General features: G+C 35.0%; 1 protein-coding gene across 1 annotated transcript in view; it reads left to right on the top strand.

Annotated features, from left to right (window-relative positions):
• LOC119644735 overlaps nucleotides 1-10,998 on the top strand; it is a 14,118-nt gene extending 3,120 nt beyond the window's left edge. Inside the window, exons 2-10 of the mRNA XM_038044453.1 lie at nucleotides 1,701-2,157; nucleotides 2,226-2,422; nucleotides 2,482-2,856; nucleotides 2,910-3,238; nucleotides 8,111-8,312; nucleotides 9,370-9,826; nucleotides 9,885-10,081; nucleotides 10,140-10,511; nucleotides 10,599-10,998. Of these exons, the coding sequence (XP_037900381.1) occupies nucleotides 1,701-2,157; nucleotides 2,226-2,422; nucleotides 2,482-2,856; nucleotides 2,910-3,238; nucleotides 8,111-8,312; nucleotides 9,370-9,826; nucleotides 9,885-10,081; nucleotides 10,140-10,511; nucleotides 10,599-10,948 (2,936 nt within the window). The 3' untranslated portion in view covers nucleotides 10,949-10,998. The remainder of the gene's footprint in view (nucleotides 1-1,700; nucleotides 2,158-2,225; nucleotides 2,423-2,481; nucleotides 2,857-2,909; nucleotides 3,239-8,110; nucleotides 8,313-9,369; nucleotides 9,827-9,884; nucleotides 10,082-10,139; nucleotides 10,512-10,598) is intronic.
• The last annotated feature ends 1,575 nt before the right edge of the window (nucleotides 10,999-12,573 follow it).

The following is a 12,573-nucleotide window of genomic DNA, read 5'->3' as shown; positions in this document are numbered from 1 at the left end:
TTTCTTAATCAATTTAAGCCTGTCGGTCCGTCTGAGATCTGTGTATGTATATTTTTATGGTTAAGCTGCAGGTCGCAATTTTTGAGATATTCAAATGAGATTTGGTACACTGACGTACATTGGCTCAAGGAAAAATGATGTTTTTAAAAATGGTGCGGATCGGTCCACTGTTTCGACCACTCTGCATATAACGCCCTATTCTGAAATTTCGTTATATGGAAAAATATTACGATTTCCAAAATTTCCCAGGAAAAGTGACTAAGTACTAGTATTTCGACATTCTAAGTTGCTGTGCAAACTTTAGATCGCTGGCGGCAATTTTTTAAATCACCTCTCATATAACCGTTCCTACGGAAATGGAAGCTTTATATGGTAAAAAGTTGGAATTTCCAATACTTCATGGTGAAAATTTGCTCATGCTAGAAATTAAATGAAAAAATTAAGTGAACTTAATTTGAACCACATGGATCTATTTCTTTGTTAGCTCCTTATAAGATATCTCATGGTATCTGAACAATTCATACAAGGAGGCAAATTAATTCATAGCATCGTTTCAGCAAAAAAATCTATATTTTTCCGGAAAACAATTAATTAATTAAAACCGTGAAAGAGATTAATAAACAATAATAATAATAATTACTTATATCAAATTAAATGCATATACACATACGTCTATATAGAGATACTAATTTTCTTGTTTTTTTTTTTTTTACATAATGTCAAAATTGAAAAGTATAACCTTGCATTTTCTTGAAAAACCGGTTTCAAGAATAACGAAAAATCAAGTTTAAGAACATGTGACTAGCAGCGAAGTCGTTTAAATGCGTTTTAAGAAAATGCATTTGCCAAGAATGAGAGGCAGAGAAGGTACACTTATTAAGCTTTTCATTATGTCTACACGCAATATATGTTGATATGTATACATCAAGATGAGATACTAGATCGATTTAGATACCTGAATATGTCCACACATCTAATGATTGTTAGAGAAGAAATATTGAATATTAACGGAAGCACGGATCCTAGACATTTGAACAGAAAGAGAATCAATTAAAAATAAACAAAATCAAATCGGTGGATATCAAATAAGATTTTTAGATTTTTTTAGATCGATCAACGCCCCTGCGGCGAATGATTACGATATAAGTAAACACGGAAATAGTTATATATGTGGGGGGGAGAGAAACGCGTGTACTGTTTATGGACGTTTGATTAAAATATAGGAACACCAGCAACGGCTAGAAGCACCCCAACAGATAAGTATTTCCATAAGCAAGTAGGAAAATTAAAGATTAAACGCAGTCTAGTGGTAATTGATGAGGAAGCAAAGTAGTCCTATTAGTGGACTTGTTTATTGGAAGCATTTCTTTTATATACTTGAAGGGAATACTTGATATGGAAAGGTGTGTACATAGCCAATGTTATCCCGACGCTCGAGGTTGTCGAGGATGATTAACAGGGTTTCATTACCAATAAGCATTCGCACTGTTTGTTATTCCCGATCGAGATGTATGTGATTGAACTGGTACGGGTAGCAGTTGGAGTAACGTATATCTTCCTCTGGCTTAAAAGGCCCCAATTCCATCTATGTCAAGACTTTGAATATATGCGAGATATTTTATTAATTGAGTTTCTTTCTCTTTCTCCCTCTCTCTTTCTGTCTGTCTCTCTCTCTCTCTCTCTCTGTCTCTACATTCCAGATGTTCTTAATTTAATGCGTTATTTTCGTGAACAATATGGTAAAGTTTGTCAGCTTTGGTTTTTTAATTTTCTGTTCGTAATTGTACAAGAGGTTGAGTACTTAGAACCGATCTTAAGCAGTCCACGCATAATAAAGAAAAATTTCGTTTACGATGTGTTACGAGGTTGGCTAAACGATGGCTTGTTATTGAGCAGCGGTTCAAAATGGCACGCCAGGCGCAAAATTATTACTCGTTCGTATCATTTTGCCATATTGGAGCAATTTATCGAAGTCTTTGATCGACAAAGTGATCTTTTCGTTGAACGTTTGCGAGGAAAAGCCGATGGCAAAACAGTGATTGACATGTTCTCGGAAGTGTGTCCAACTGCCTTGGACATCATAACAGAAACTGCTATGGGTGTTAAAATTGATGCCCAGAAGCACCCAAATTTGCCATATGTTAAGGCATTGGCAGAGTTAGTATTGAAAGTTTTTGTCAAATTTTTTTTTATTACATTTTATCAATTTTTCCATAATTTTGAAGTACTACTCATCTCATAGCTGCCAGAGTCACTCAGCCAGCCTATTATTTGGACATTATTTATCATATAACCCATGTGCTGGATAATATACGTTTAAAGAGAAGCGTTAGAATTATGCACGAGTTCACTGATAATATTATACGAGAAAGGCGAAAACGATTACACGAATCGATTACAGAAAACCATCAGAAAAATGCTGGTATTTTCGAAAATTATTTCCTCGTGTCTTTTTAGATTTTAATTTTACTCGTCTTTTAGAAGCAGAAGACCACTCGGAATTCGGTATTAAAAAAGGTGTAGCTTTTCTCGATCTTCTGCTGCAGTCTACAATCGATGGTAAGCCATTAAGCAATGACGATATACGGGAAGAAGTAGATACGTTCATGTTTGAAGGACATGATACGACCACTAGTGGCGTTTCTCATACGTTATACTTGCTTGCTCGTCATCCCAACGCACAACAGAAGGCCTACGAAGAAGTTCAACATGTGTTAAACAAATCCAAAACTGAATCGATTACTATGAAAGACTTGCAAAACTTAAAGTATTTGGAATGTGTCATTAAGGAGGCATTGCGTTTACATCCTTCAGTGCCTTTAATAACACGTGTTTCGGAGGAAGAATTCAAAATCGGTTAGAAATAGTTTTGGATGCGTTTTCATTTTATGTAATTTTGAATATTTTAGGAAATTTAACTCTACCTCCTAATACTCAAATTGTTATACCTTTGCATGCCGTCGCACGTGATCCTAAATATTTTTCGAATCCTGATGACTTCCTTCCCGAACGTTTTTTATTAGAGAATACTACTAAAATGCATCCGTTTGCTTTTGTCCCCTTCAGTGCCGGTCCACGTAATTGTGTGGGACAAAAATTTGCTATGCTTGAAATGAAAATGATTATCGGCAAAGTATTGCGAGATTATGAATTATTACCTTTGGGTCCCGATATTGTACCGATAATGACTTTAATTTTACGTTCAACAACAGGTTTCAACGTGGGTCTAAGGCAACGCGCATGATATAAAAACTATAAAGTAATATTAATTGGATAATATTAAGTGTTATAACGTAGATAAGATACATTTAAGGGATATATGTATTCATTCAAGATGTTATATAGCTGGCGGCTTATTACAAAAGATGAATAAAATATTAAGAAATATTTTTAATGCAGTACTGAAGTAATAAGGAAACACCAAATCTCGATGCAATTCCAGCAAATATAATTGTGTCTGTCTGTCTCTACATTCGTATAATGTATTTATAAAATTTAGGTAAACATTTTCAAAAGAATCTTTTGAATAGTTTCAGTAAATGTATGAGTTAATTAATTTTCATTTTTAGCAAAAAATTTTCACTTAAAAAAGTTTGACTCAATGACTTGTACAAGATATTGGCATTAGTAGTTAATTCACTGATTCTTTTTATTTAAAGCTATTCGCTCGGGAAACATTTTCATTAATTTTTTTATTTCGTCATAAGAATAGAAAGACTGTTCATATTACGATCTCGACTTGTCGCTTGAATCAATTATTAATCAAAAGAAGCCATGTCTGATGAAGAGAGGTTAGGCGGCATGCCTATCCTAATTTAATAGCTTTAAAGTTCTCCGAGCGAACTTTGCAAAGTAAAATTGACTGGCAATACTTTGAAAGAGGACGCAACGAATATTGTGGATAGTTCGCCATGGCCTGGATTTACTTTTTTTCAGTTGAATCAATTCATCAATTAATACTACTGTGATATTTCAAATACTTCGCTTTATCGTGTGTTAACCTGGTTCGCCTGGTCTTCATTATGATTCTTTTAAGCTTTGAACATTGTATCGCATTCATTTTCGATCAAGCTCGAGCAATAAAGCAGGTAACGTATTGCTTACGACAGAGGATATTTCTTTTGTATACAATTCAACCCTTTTACAACTCATAATACATATGGCTGGGTATATGTGAGGCGGGGAGCCACTTTCACTTGGTAATAGGTAAGTATATTCGATCACGGAATGGCAATTTTATGTTGCTAAAGGCTGCCGAGTAATGGTAAAAATTATAATTAAGAAGAACATGTCTACAACAAATTTTAAAATCTTAAGCGCGTTTCTCTGGAAACATGTTCGAAACGGTCCACAACTCCAACAGTTTTTATGCTCTTCTTTCGCACTTTTTGACAATGATATTTTAAAGAGAAGTCTAAGCGGGATTTTCGATTTGTTACCGGCCTAGACACTACTTGTATTGATTAGCGCCATCTATTGGTGAAAATAATAAAGTAAGGCGGACACATAAATTCGATAATTTTGACCTTTTTATACATAAACCAATAGTTTTCCATTTAGCATTATTGAGGTATTCAGTGTATATAGACACTAATCATGAAACGCTTAAGATTACATTTTCGGTATTGATTGCTTTTGTTGTTTACCTAAGTGTAAAGGCAACCTGCTACCGGAACCCATCAAAAACTTTAAGAAGCTTAGGGTGACACTTCTGCAAGATTTCCCAATTGTCTCTTTTGGTTTCAACGGTTTAAAAGCGGCGACGTTGATATCAATGGCAACGAATGGCATGGAGCCACCAAAAAAGTTTGAAGACATCAACTGCAAGACTTATTGAACGAAAAACCAGCTAAAAGAACTCTCAAAGAACTTTCGCGCAGCTTAGCAGTTGATGAATCAGCTGTTTCCAGACGTTTACATGGACTGGGAAGGCTTTCAAAGGAGGGAAAATGGTCATCATACGAATTGACTGAAAATTTCCCCTTCAAACCGTTTCAACATCGCGGTTTCATTGCTTACCAGGCAAATAAAGATAAGTTTTCTGCGATGAAGAGTGGATCTACTACGACAAACCTAAGCGCAAAAAGTCATACATCGACACCGAAGTAAAATATTCAAGCAGATAAAGCTTTACTGTGCATATGATGGGATCAGGAAAATGTAGTAGTATTACGAGCTGATAAAATCGAATGAAACCATTACTACAGCTGTCCACCGACATCATTTGAACAAATTGAACGATGTATTGTTGCAGAAAAGACCAGCAATAGACCAGCTTGAATGACAACACTCGCTCACACTTTGCAAGAGCTGTCACGGGCACACAGGTTGCAGATCGAATGGCAAGGTCTGCCGCGTCGAGCGTACTCACCAGATATAGCGCCTTCTGTTTACCACTTACTCAGATCGATGCAAAATCGTTTGAATGGCACGAGATTTCGAAATGCTGAAGAAGTGCGAAATTGGGTGAATGATTGGATCGCTGCCGAATCCGGTCTTTCATTCTTTCGACACGGTGTCGCCATGCTGCCAGAAAGATGGGAAAACGTTGTCGAAAATTATGGAAAATTAGTATTAGTAAGTAGCATATATAGTGTACCAACTTTTCTCAATATATGTTTTTGTTTATTTTTAAATGAAAAAATGATAAGAATGCATGCAAGCATTTATTATTAGAAATAACACAAAATGCATGACGTCATTTGGTTAAAAATCAAAAGTATAGATAGTTGAATAACACTCAAATGCTTTAAATATGTGTAGAACTGGTTTAATCTATTTAAGCGATGTTGTATAATCCGCAATAATTAGGAAATTGTTCGAAGAAATTACCATAGATAAGCATTTGCGCCAATTATCTCTTGTAGAACATTGAGTCAAGAAATGCCGTAATTCAATTTCCGTTCAGTTAAGTAATGTCTGCCTTTAATCTTAGTTTTTAATTACTCCTATGGCGTCTTTTTTTATTTATTTAAAATAAACCCGTACTTGCCGTGATTGCTTTAAGGAATTAACTAATCATTTTATAATATTGACGTTTATTATGCGACATGCAAAGTTAATTAAAAATTATTTCAATTACAGATACCCGTCCAATTAAACCGAGCTCGAATGTAAAGTTCATTTCACTACCTCTCAGGGTTTCGATTTTGTTATTAATATAAATAAAACTGTACCAAGTACATGATGGTGTAATACCATAAGTGTTGCATATACTCGACCATTCCTAATCATGTTTAGGCAATCAGTTATAACCTAGCGTTAAAGCGTGCAAAGATCTTAGTTATATTACAAGAGAGTAGTTGAGAGAGGAATTATTCGCTATGTAGAATATGTAATAAATAAGAACCTAGCATTGCCGAAATATACGGTCACGTAGTAAGTCTTTATAAAACAATTTACGTAAACGAGTCATGAAGAGAATACCTAAAGGATCGTGATAGATGAAGAATGAATGGATTTATGCAAAACTATCTGAAATCTCGAACGATGAATAATTGTTGAATATAACGGTGTTCGAACAGTGGCGCAACTAACCCAACCACAACAGCCCGCTATCGAAATACCCCGAAATAAATAATCGTTTATATATTTCCAATAAAGTACAAATGTCAAGACAATTGCTCATAGTGGATCATAGATGCTTCAATTCTGCATGAGTCACCTCAGTCACCAAATTTCACATGAAGAGTAGACTGTGTGAACAAAAATTTTCGACACCGAAAGAAATGCTTGAAATATTCAAAATCTAACCTAACGAAAGTTATGCAACGCAGCCATAGATTTAGATTATGTATTTGATTATTTTATTTAAAATGCAACCCTGCACAAAACCTGTACGTTTGTTATAAAATTTGTTTATGTGATTTCTCTCTCGTTACTCGTGAATAAGACGCATTTACTATGCTTTTCATGAAAGCAATAAAAATGATTTACTTCTTATTGAGAACGTGCATGTTCGAATCATCCATACCGTTAGTTTTATAGAAAAAAAGAAGCTTGATGTTAATTTCTCCATAAATAAAGCAAAATTTATATGCAGCAATATTATTAAACGCTGGTTCTTACGAAATGACTGGACATGATTTTCGTTACATCTATGTTAGAATATGCTTCTGAATTATGCTTTCTATCCTATCTCCTATGTTATGTTGACTCAATTGAATCAATTCGATAGCAATTCTTATTTTACACCTTAAGGAATTTCCTCTGGAACCGATCGCCTCAAAAAAATAAACGGTTTATATTCATTCCTTCAGGTAAAATGTTTGGTTGTATTCCTAGTTCTAATAATTGAATTGAAGCAGCGAAATGTATCTCCCAATTCAACTTAGCCAACTTAAATTGGCGTTTACCAATAATTAACTGTAATCTCTCTCTATAGTAGAGCACACTTCTGGCGAAAACGAATATTCAACACTCTACGTGCTATCTTTGGAAGATACAATTTGCCCAAAACATATAAGCAATTATGTTGCAAAAGTCAGATGTTTGAACCGTTTAACATTTTGCCAACTTTTTAATCATTTCAGGAAGAAAGAGAGAAATTAGCTTTTGAATATTTTATTTCTATGATCTCCGACGGACATAAGAAAATCGAATTTCGCTCTTACAGAGAGCACGAATATACATCATACATAGCATAATAAGAGTAAGCAACAATGTTTTATTCGCGTTACGATGAATCTTTAACGTTCAACAACGCAATCGAATAGCTAGCTATGCTAATTTGAAAATATTGTAATGGATGTTAGCTGAGTTGTCACTAAATTTTTGTTCAAGTAAAAAAAGATCGATGGACACGAATAAATAGGTTCAGAATTTCATACTGATTAAGAGATAGATGTACTTTACGTGATCTTTGTTGGATGTTGCAAGCAAAATAACTAATCCAATGCACATACATTCTTTCCTATACCGTATCAAAGTATAGCATGCAAGACCGCAAACCACAGACGCGCAATACTCATATTTATTAAACTGTAAGTATAGCAAGATGCATGACAGATGATAGGAGAAAAATGATTCGCCTCTCGCTATCAATTTTCAACTTATTTATATATCACAGAATTTAAAAGCAGCTTTAGTGTTAATTCGTGTCCCGTAGTAGACTCGCAAATTATTTAAGAAATTTGTTTTTTTGAAAATGTTCTGGACAACAATAATCTGCCTGTCACTAAGCTTACTGATATGGGATTGCATTCATAAATATTACACTAAAATATATTTAAGCGAACGCGGTGTAGCAGGATGTAAGCTATCTTTGCCGTTGTTCGGTGATGTCTTGCCATGGATCGGCAGTGATATAACGAGTAATTCTAATTATTTAAATACGTTTATCATAACAACGCATTTAATTTATGTAATTGGCTTCATCTTAATTAATTCCAATTAATCGCCGTTAAAAGCTTTTCAAGCTTCCTATTTCTATTAATCGGCATTAAAAGTCTCTGACGCGTAAAAAATCTTGAAATAAATTCAATCGCATGTCTTAAGCAAAACGTATTTAGATGCACGACACGCTTGCTGTGAAGGGCTTTCTTAGCAAACTACGCGATACTACAAAATTGAAGTGTAATCATAATCTTTTTATACCCTACACCACTTGTGATACAGGTTATGTTAGTGCGCACGTATGCAACATTCAGAAGGGCCTTTCATCTTTCATTCTACCGATCGATTCAGAATCATTCTCTAAATCGATCTAAACCTCTCTATCTGTCCGTTTGCCTGTTGTTTATCTAAGTATTTTTGTTTTCAAGCTTCAGGTCAAAATTTTGGAGATATTTTGATGAAATTTGGTACAGTAACGTGTTTTGATCCAAGAACAATCGAAAGATCCAAGAACTATTGAGAATGGCTTGGATCGGTCTACTTTTTCGATCACTTCGCAGATAACGCTCTATTCTGAGAAGTCTTGATATGGGAAAAAATTGTAATTTTCATAATTTCTCGACGAAACTCACCCTGTAACAGTATTTTTGGCCATTTTAATAAAGCCGCTCCGACCCGACTTCGTACAACATATCTCATGAATAATAAGCCCTTCGCAAAGAGGCTTAATTTTTAATATTTTATGATGAAAACTAAATCTTAGGAGCGTTAACGGTGGCGAATTGGGCTCACATAAGTCTATCCTCCACTTATATGGGCGCTATCACGATGCGCAAACCCTTAGATAAAAACAAAGCCTAAACTCCCAATATGCGAGTTTTCATAAACAATTGCATGCTTTGCATGAAAATAATATGTAGTTTATGGAGTATTATTATCAGGCGAAATGGTGTAGGGTATTTAATAGTCGGCGTCGCCCGACCATAAAGTTTTTTGGAATTTTTTTTATTTTATTTTTTTATTTACTATTTTCAGAAATTTTTACTTTATTTGACACTTTCCGTATTAATTACGGAAGAGTTTGTCATTTCTTCATATTTAATAAGCTAGTATTAATCGTCCAAGATGCTGAATACTTGGAGATCATTTTAAGCAGCAGTCGTCTGATAACAAAAAGTTTTGGTTATCGTATACTCCGTAAATGGCTAAGTGACGGCTTACTAATGAGTACGGGTCCGAAATGGCATGCTAGACGAAAAATTATTACGCCCGCATTTCATTTCGGAATGTTGGAAAAGTTTATAGAGATATTTGATCAACAAAGTGAGATTTTCGTTGATAGCTTGCAAGCCAAAGCCGATGGTCGAACGGTGATTGAAATGTTCTCTGAGGTATGTTTAACTACGTTAAACATTATAACGGAAACGGCTATGGGTGTCAAAATTCAAGCTCATACAAATCCGGACTTCCCATACACGAAAGCTCTGACTGGGTAAATATGCAAAAGTTTCGATCTCACGTATTTTTTATTAACAAATCAAATTTTCTAGCGCAGCTAATATTTTAGGTGCACGGGGCACACAACCTTTTTATTTTTATGATAGTATATTTTATTTAGCCCGTCCTTTTGATGCAATGCGTTTGAGAAGCCATATCAATACTATGCACAAGTTTACAGATCAAATCATCAAAGATAGGCGAGAAAGCTTAAAACAATCCTTCAAAGATAGCTCTCACAACACTTTTGGTACATTAATGAAGTTAAAATTTATAAATAACTAATATTTTAAAATCACTTTGGTCAGATACCGAAACTAATCAACTGGGAATACGAAATCGTGTAGCTTTTCTCGATCTTCTATTGCAATCGACAATTGATGGTAAGCCGTTAACTAATGACGATATACGAGAAGAGGTAGATACTTTCATGTTTGAAGGACATGATACCACCGCTAGTGGCATAGCGCACACCTTGTATTTGCTTTCTCGTCATCCCAGCGTTCAAGAAAAAGCCTACGAAGAAGTTCAACAAGTATTGAATAAATCTGAAAATGGACCGATTACGACAAAAGATTTGCAAGATTTAAAATACTTGGAATGTGTTATTAAGGAAGCTCTACGCTTATATACGCCAGTACCCTTCATTGGGCGCGTTATAGACGAAGAAACCAAAATTGGTAAGTTTTCATACTTATACCAGAGATACTCATTTGAGTATCTCTCTTAACTAATATTTAAACATTTTCGCATCTTTGACATTGCAGGCAATGCAATCATACCAGCGGATACGCAAATTATGATCTCCTTATATAATATCAGTCATGATCCTCAATATTTTCCAAATCCTGAAGCATTTTTACCCGAACGATTCGTAGCAGAGGCCAAAAATAAGATCCATCCATTCGCTTTTGTGCCTTTTAGTGCGGGCTCACGTAATTGTATTGGACAAAAATATGCGATGCTTGAAATGAAAATGATTATTGGGAAAGTTTTGCGAAACTACAAACTCTTGCCTTTGGGTCCTGACGCTGTTCCCGTAATGAGTTTGATCCTGCGCTCAACGACAGGCATCAACGTAGGCTTAAGTCGACGTCCGCGATATACAAAATTATAAAACAAGGAAATTTTTTATGAATAAATCGCTTGTAAATCGCTTGTGTTGTACTTGTTCCGCTTTCTTCTTGGCCCAATATACGGTTAAGTGAATAATTTTAAAAGGGAAATCACCAAGCTTCTAATAAAAATTGCTTGCGGTTCTTAGCGGTTTGCGAATACTCGCTTTATCACATATTTACGTTACGTTACGGGTCAAAGAAATTTTTTGCTTTAGAAATTTTGTCCATTAAAGAAACATTGCTTAATGCGCGTAATTTACCTATGTCGTACTTAAACTAGCTCTTAACCTTAAAATGTCGCGATGAGTCGAAAATGAATTGTTGTTATTAACTATTACCGGTTGCCAAGCTTATGCATGTTTACGATGGCTTAGGGGTTCATTCGCAATTTGGTCCTGTACCGGTTGCCGATGTGGCTCTATGCCAGTTGTATATATGCATTTTTCTATTTTTTCCTTCTTATTTGTTTAATTATACTTATACTACGTTTTAATATTAATTAATCTACGATTTACTTTAAGAGTCAATTGAACTCGACTGTCAAAATTTTTAGTTGAGTTTCTTGTATAAGTGGAATAAATAAATAAATAAATAAATAAGTACTTGCATGTATTTTGATCAACGACATCTATTGATGCAAATGATAAAGTAAGGCGAAATATCAATCAATGTACATAATGATTAATTTCGATGATTTTCAACTTTCTCTATACACATCCATTTAGTGTCATTGAGCTACTGATCGAACACAAACACTAATTATCTAACGCTCTAACGCTACCAGAGCCCATCAAACACTTTTAAAAGGTTATGAGGATGCTGGTCGATCATATCCCAATTATCGGCTTTAGTTTCAACGGCTTAAAAGTGGTGATTTCGTTGTCAATAACAAAGAGCCACCTGGAGGATCAAAAAAATTCGAATAAAATGAATAACAGAACCCAGCTTACATTCTCAAAGAACTTTTAAGCAGCTGAGCAATTGATGAATGTTCCTAGACGTTTTTATGGGCCGGGAAGGCTTTCAAAGGAAGGAAAATGGCCATCATACAAATTGACTGAAAATTTCCCCTTCAAACCGTTTCAATAAGTTTTCTACGATGAAGAGTGGATCCACTACGGCAAACCTAAGCGCAAAAAGTCATGGGTTAATCCAGAAGGATCGCCTACCTCGATACCGAAGTGGAATATTCATGGAAATAAAGCTTTGCTGTGCATATGGTGGGTTCAGTAAAATGTAGTGTATTACGAGTTGATAAAGTCGAATGAAACTGTTACCTCAGATGTCTATTGACGTTCACACGCTGACATTTGTTATATACGGCAGGAGCCGAATCTCGCATACTCACCACTACTACGTTTTTCGCATCTCTTGCGCGCTTCTACTCCGACCAGTTTGGTCCATTTTCAATACTAACCTGCTTGTAACGATTTTCAATATTTCTATCAAATTTGAAATCGATAGCGTCATTTTTACGATAAGAAGAGTGCCAACAACAAACACCGACCAAACGGACGGACATGGCTTAATCAGAGTTTCACACTCACGATCAAAATTAGTTCGCTGGAGCTTCCTCTCGAGTATTATATATATTATGGGACAAAAAAACACAAAACGAGTATAC

Source organism: Glossina fuscipes, unplaced genomic scaffold, assembly GCF_014805625.2.
Source record: "Glossina fuscipes isolate IAEA_lab_2018 unplaced genomic scaffold, Yale_Gfus_2 0, whole genome shotgun sequence".
NCBI classification, from domain to species: domain Eukaryota; kingdom Metazoa; phylum Arthropoda; class Insecta; order Diptera; family Glossinidae; genus Glossina; species Glossina fuscipes.
Note: the sequence above shows the minus strand (reverse complement) of the source record. Positions and strands in the feature narration are given on the sequence as shown.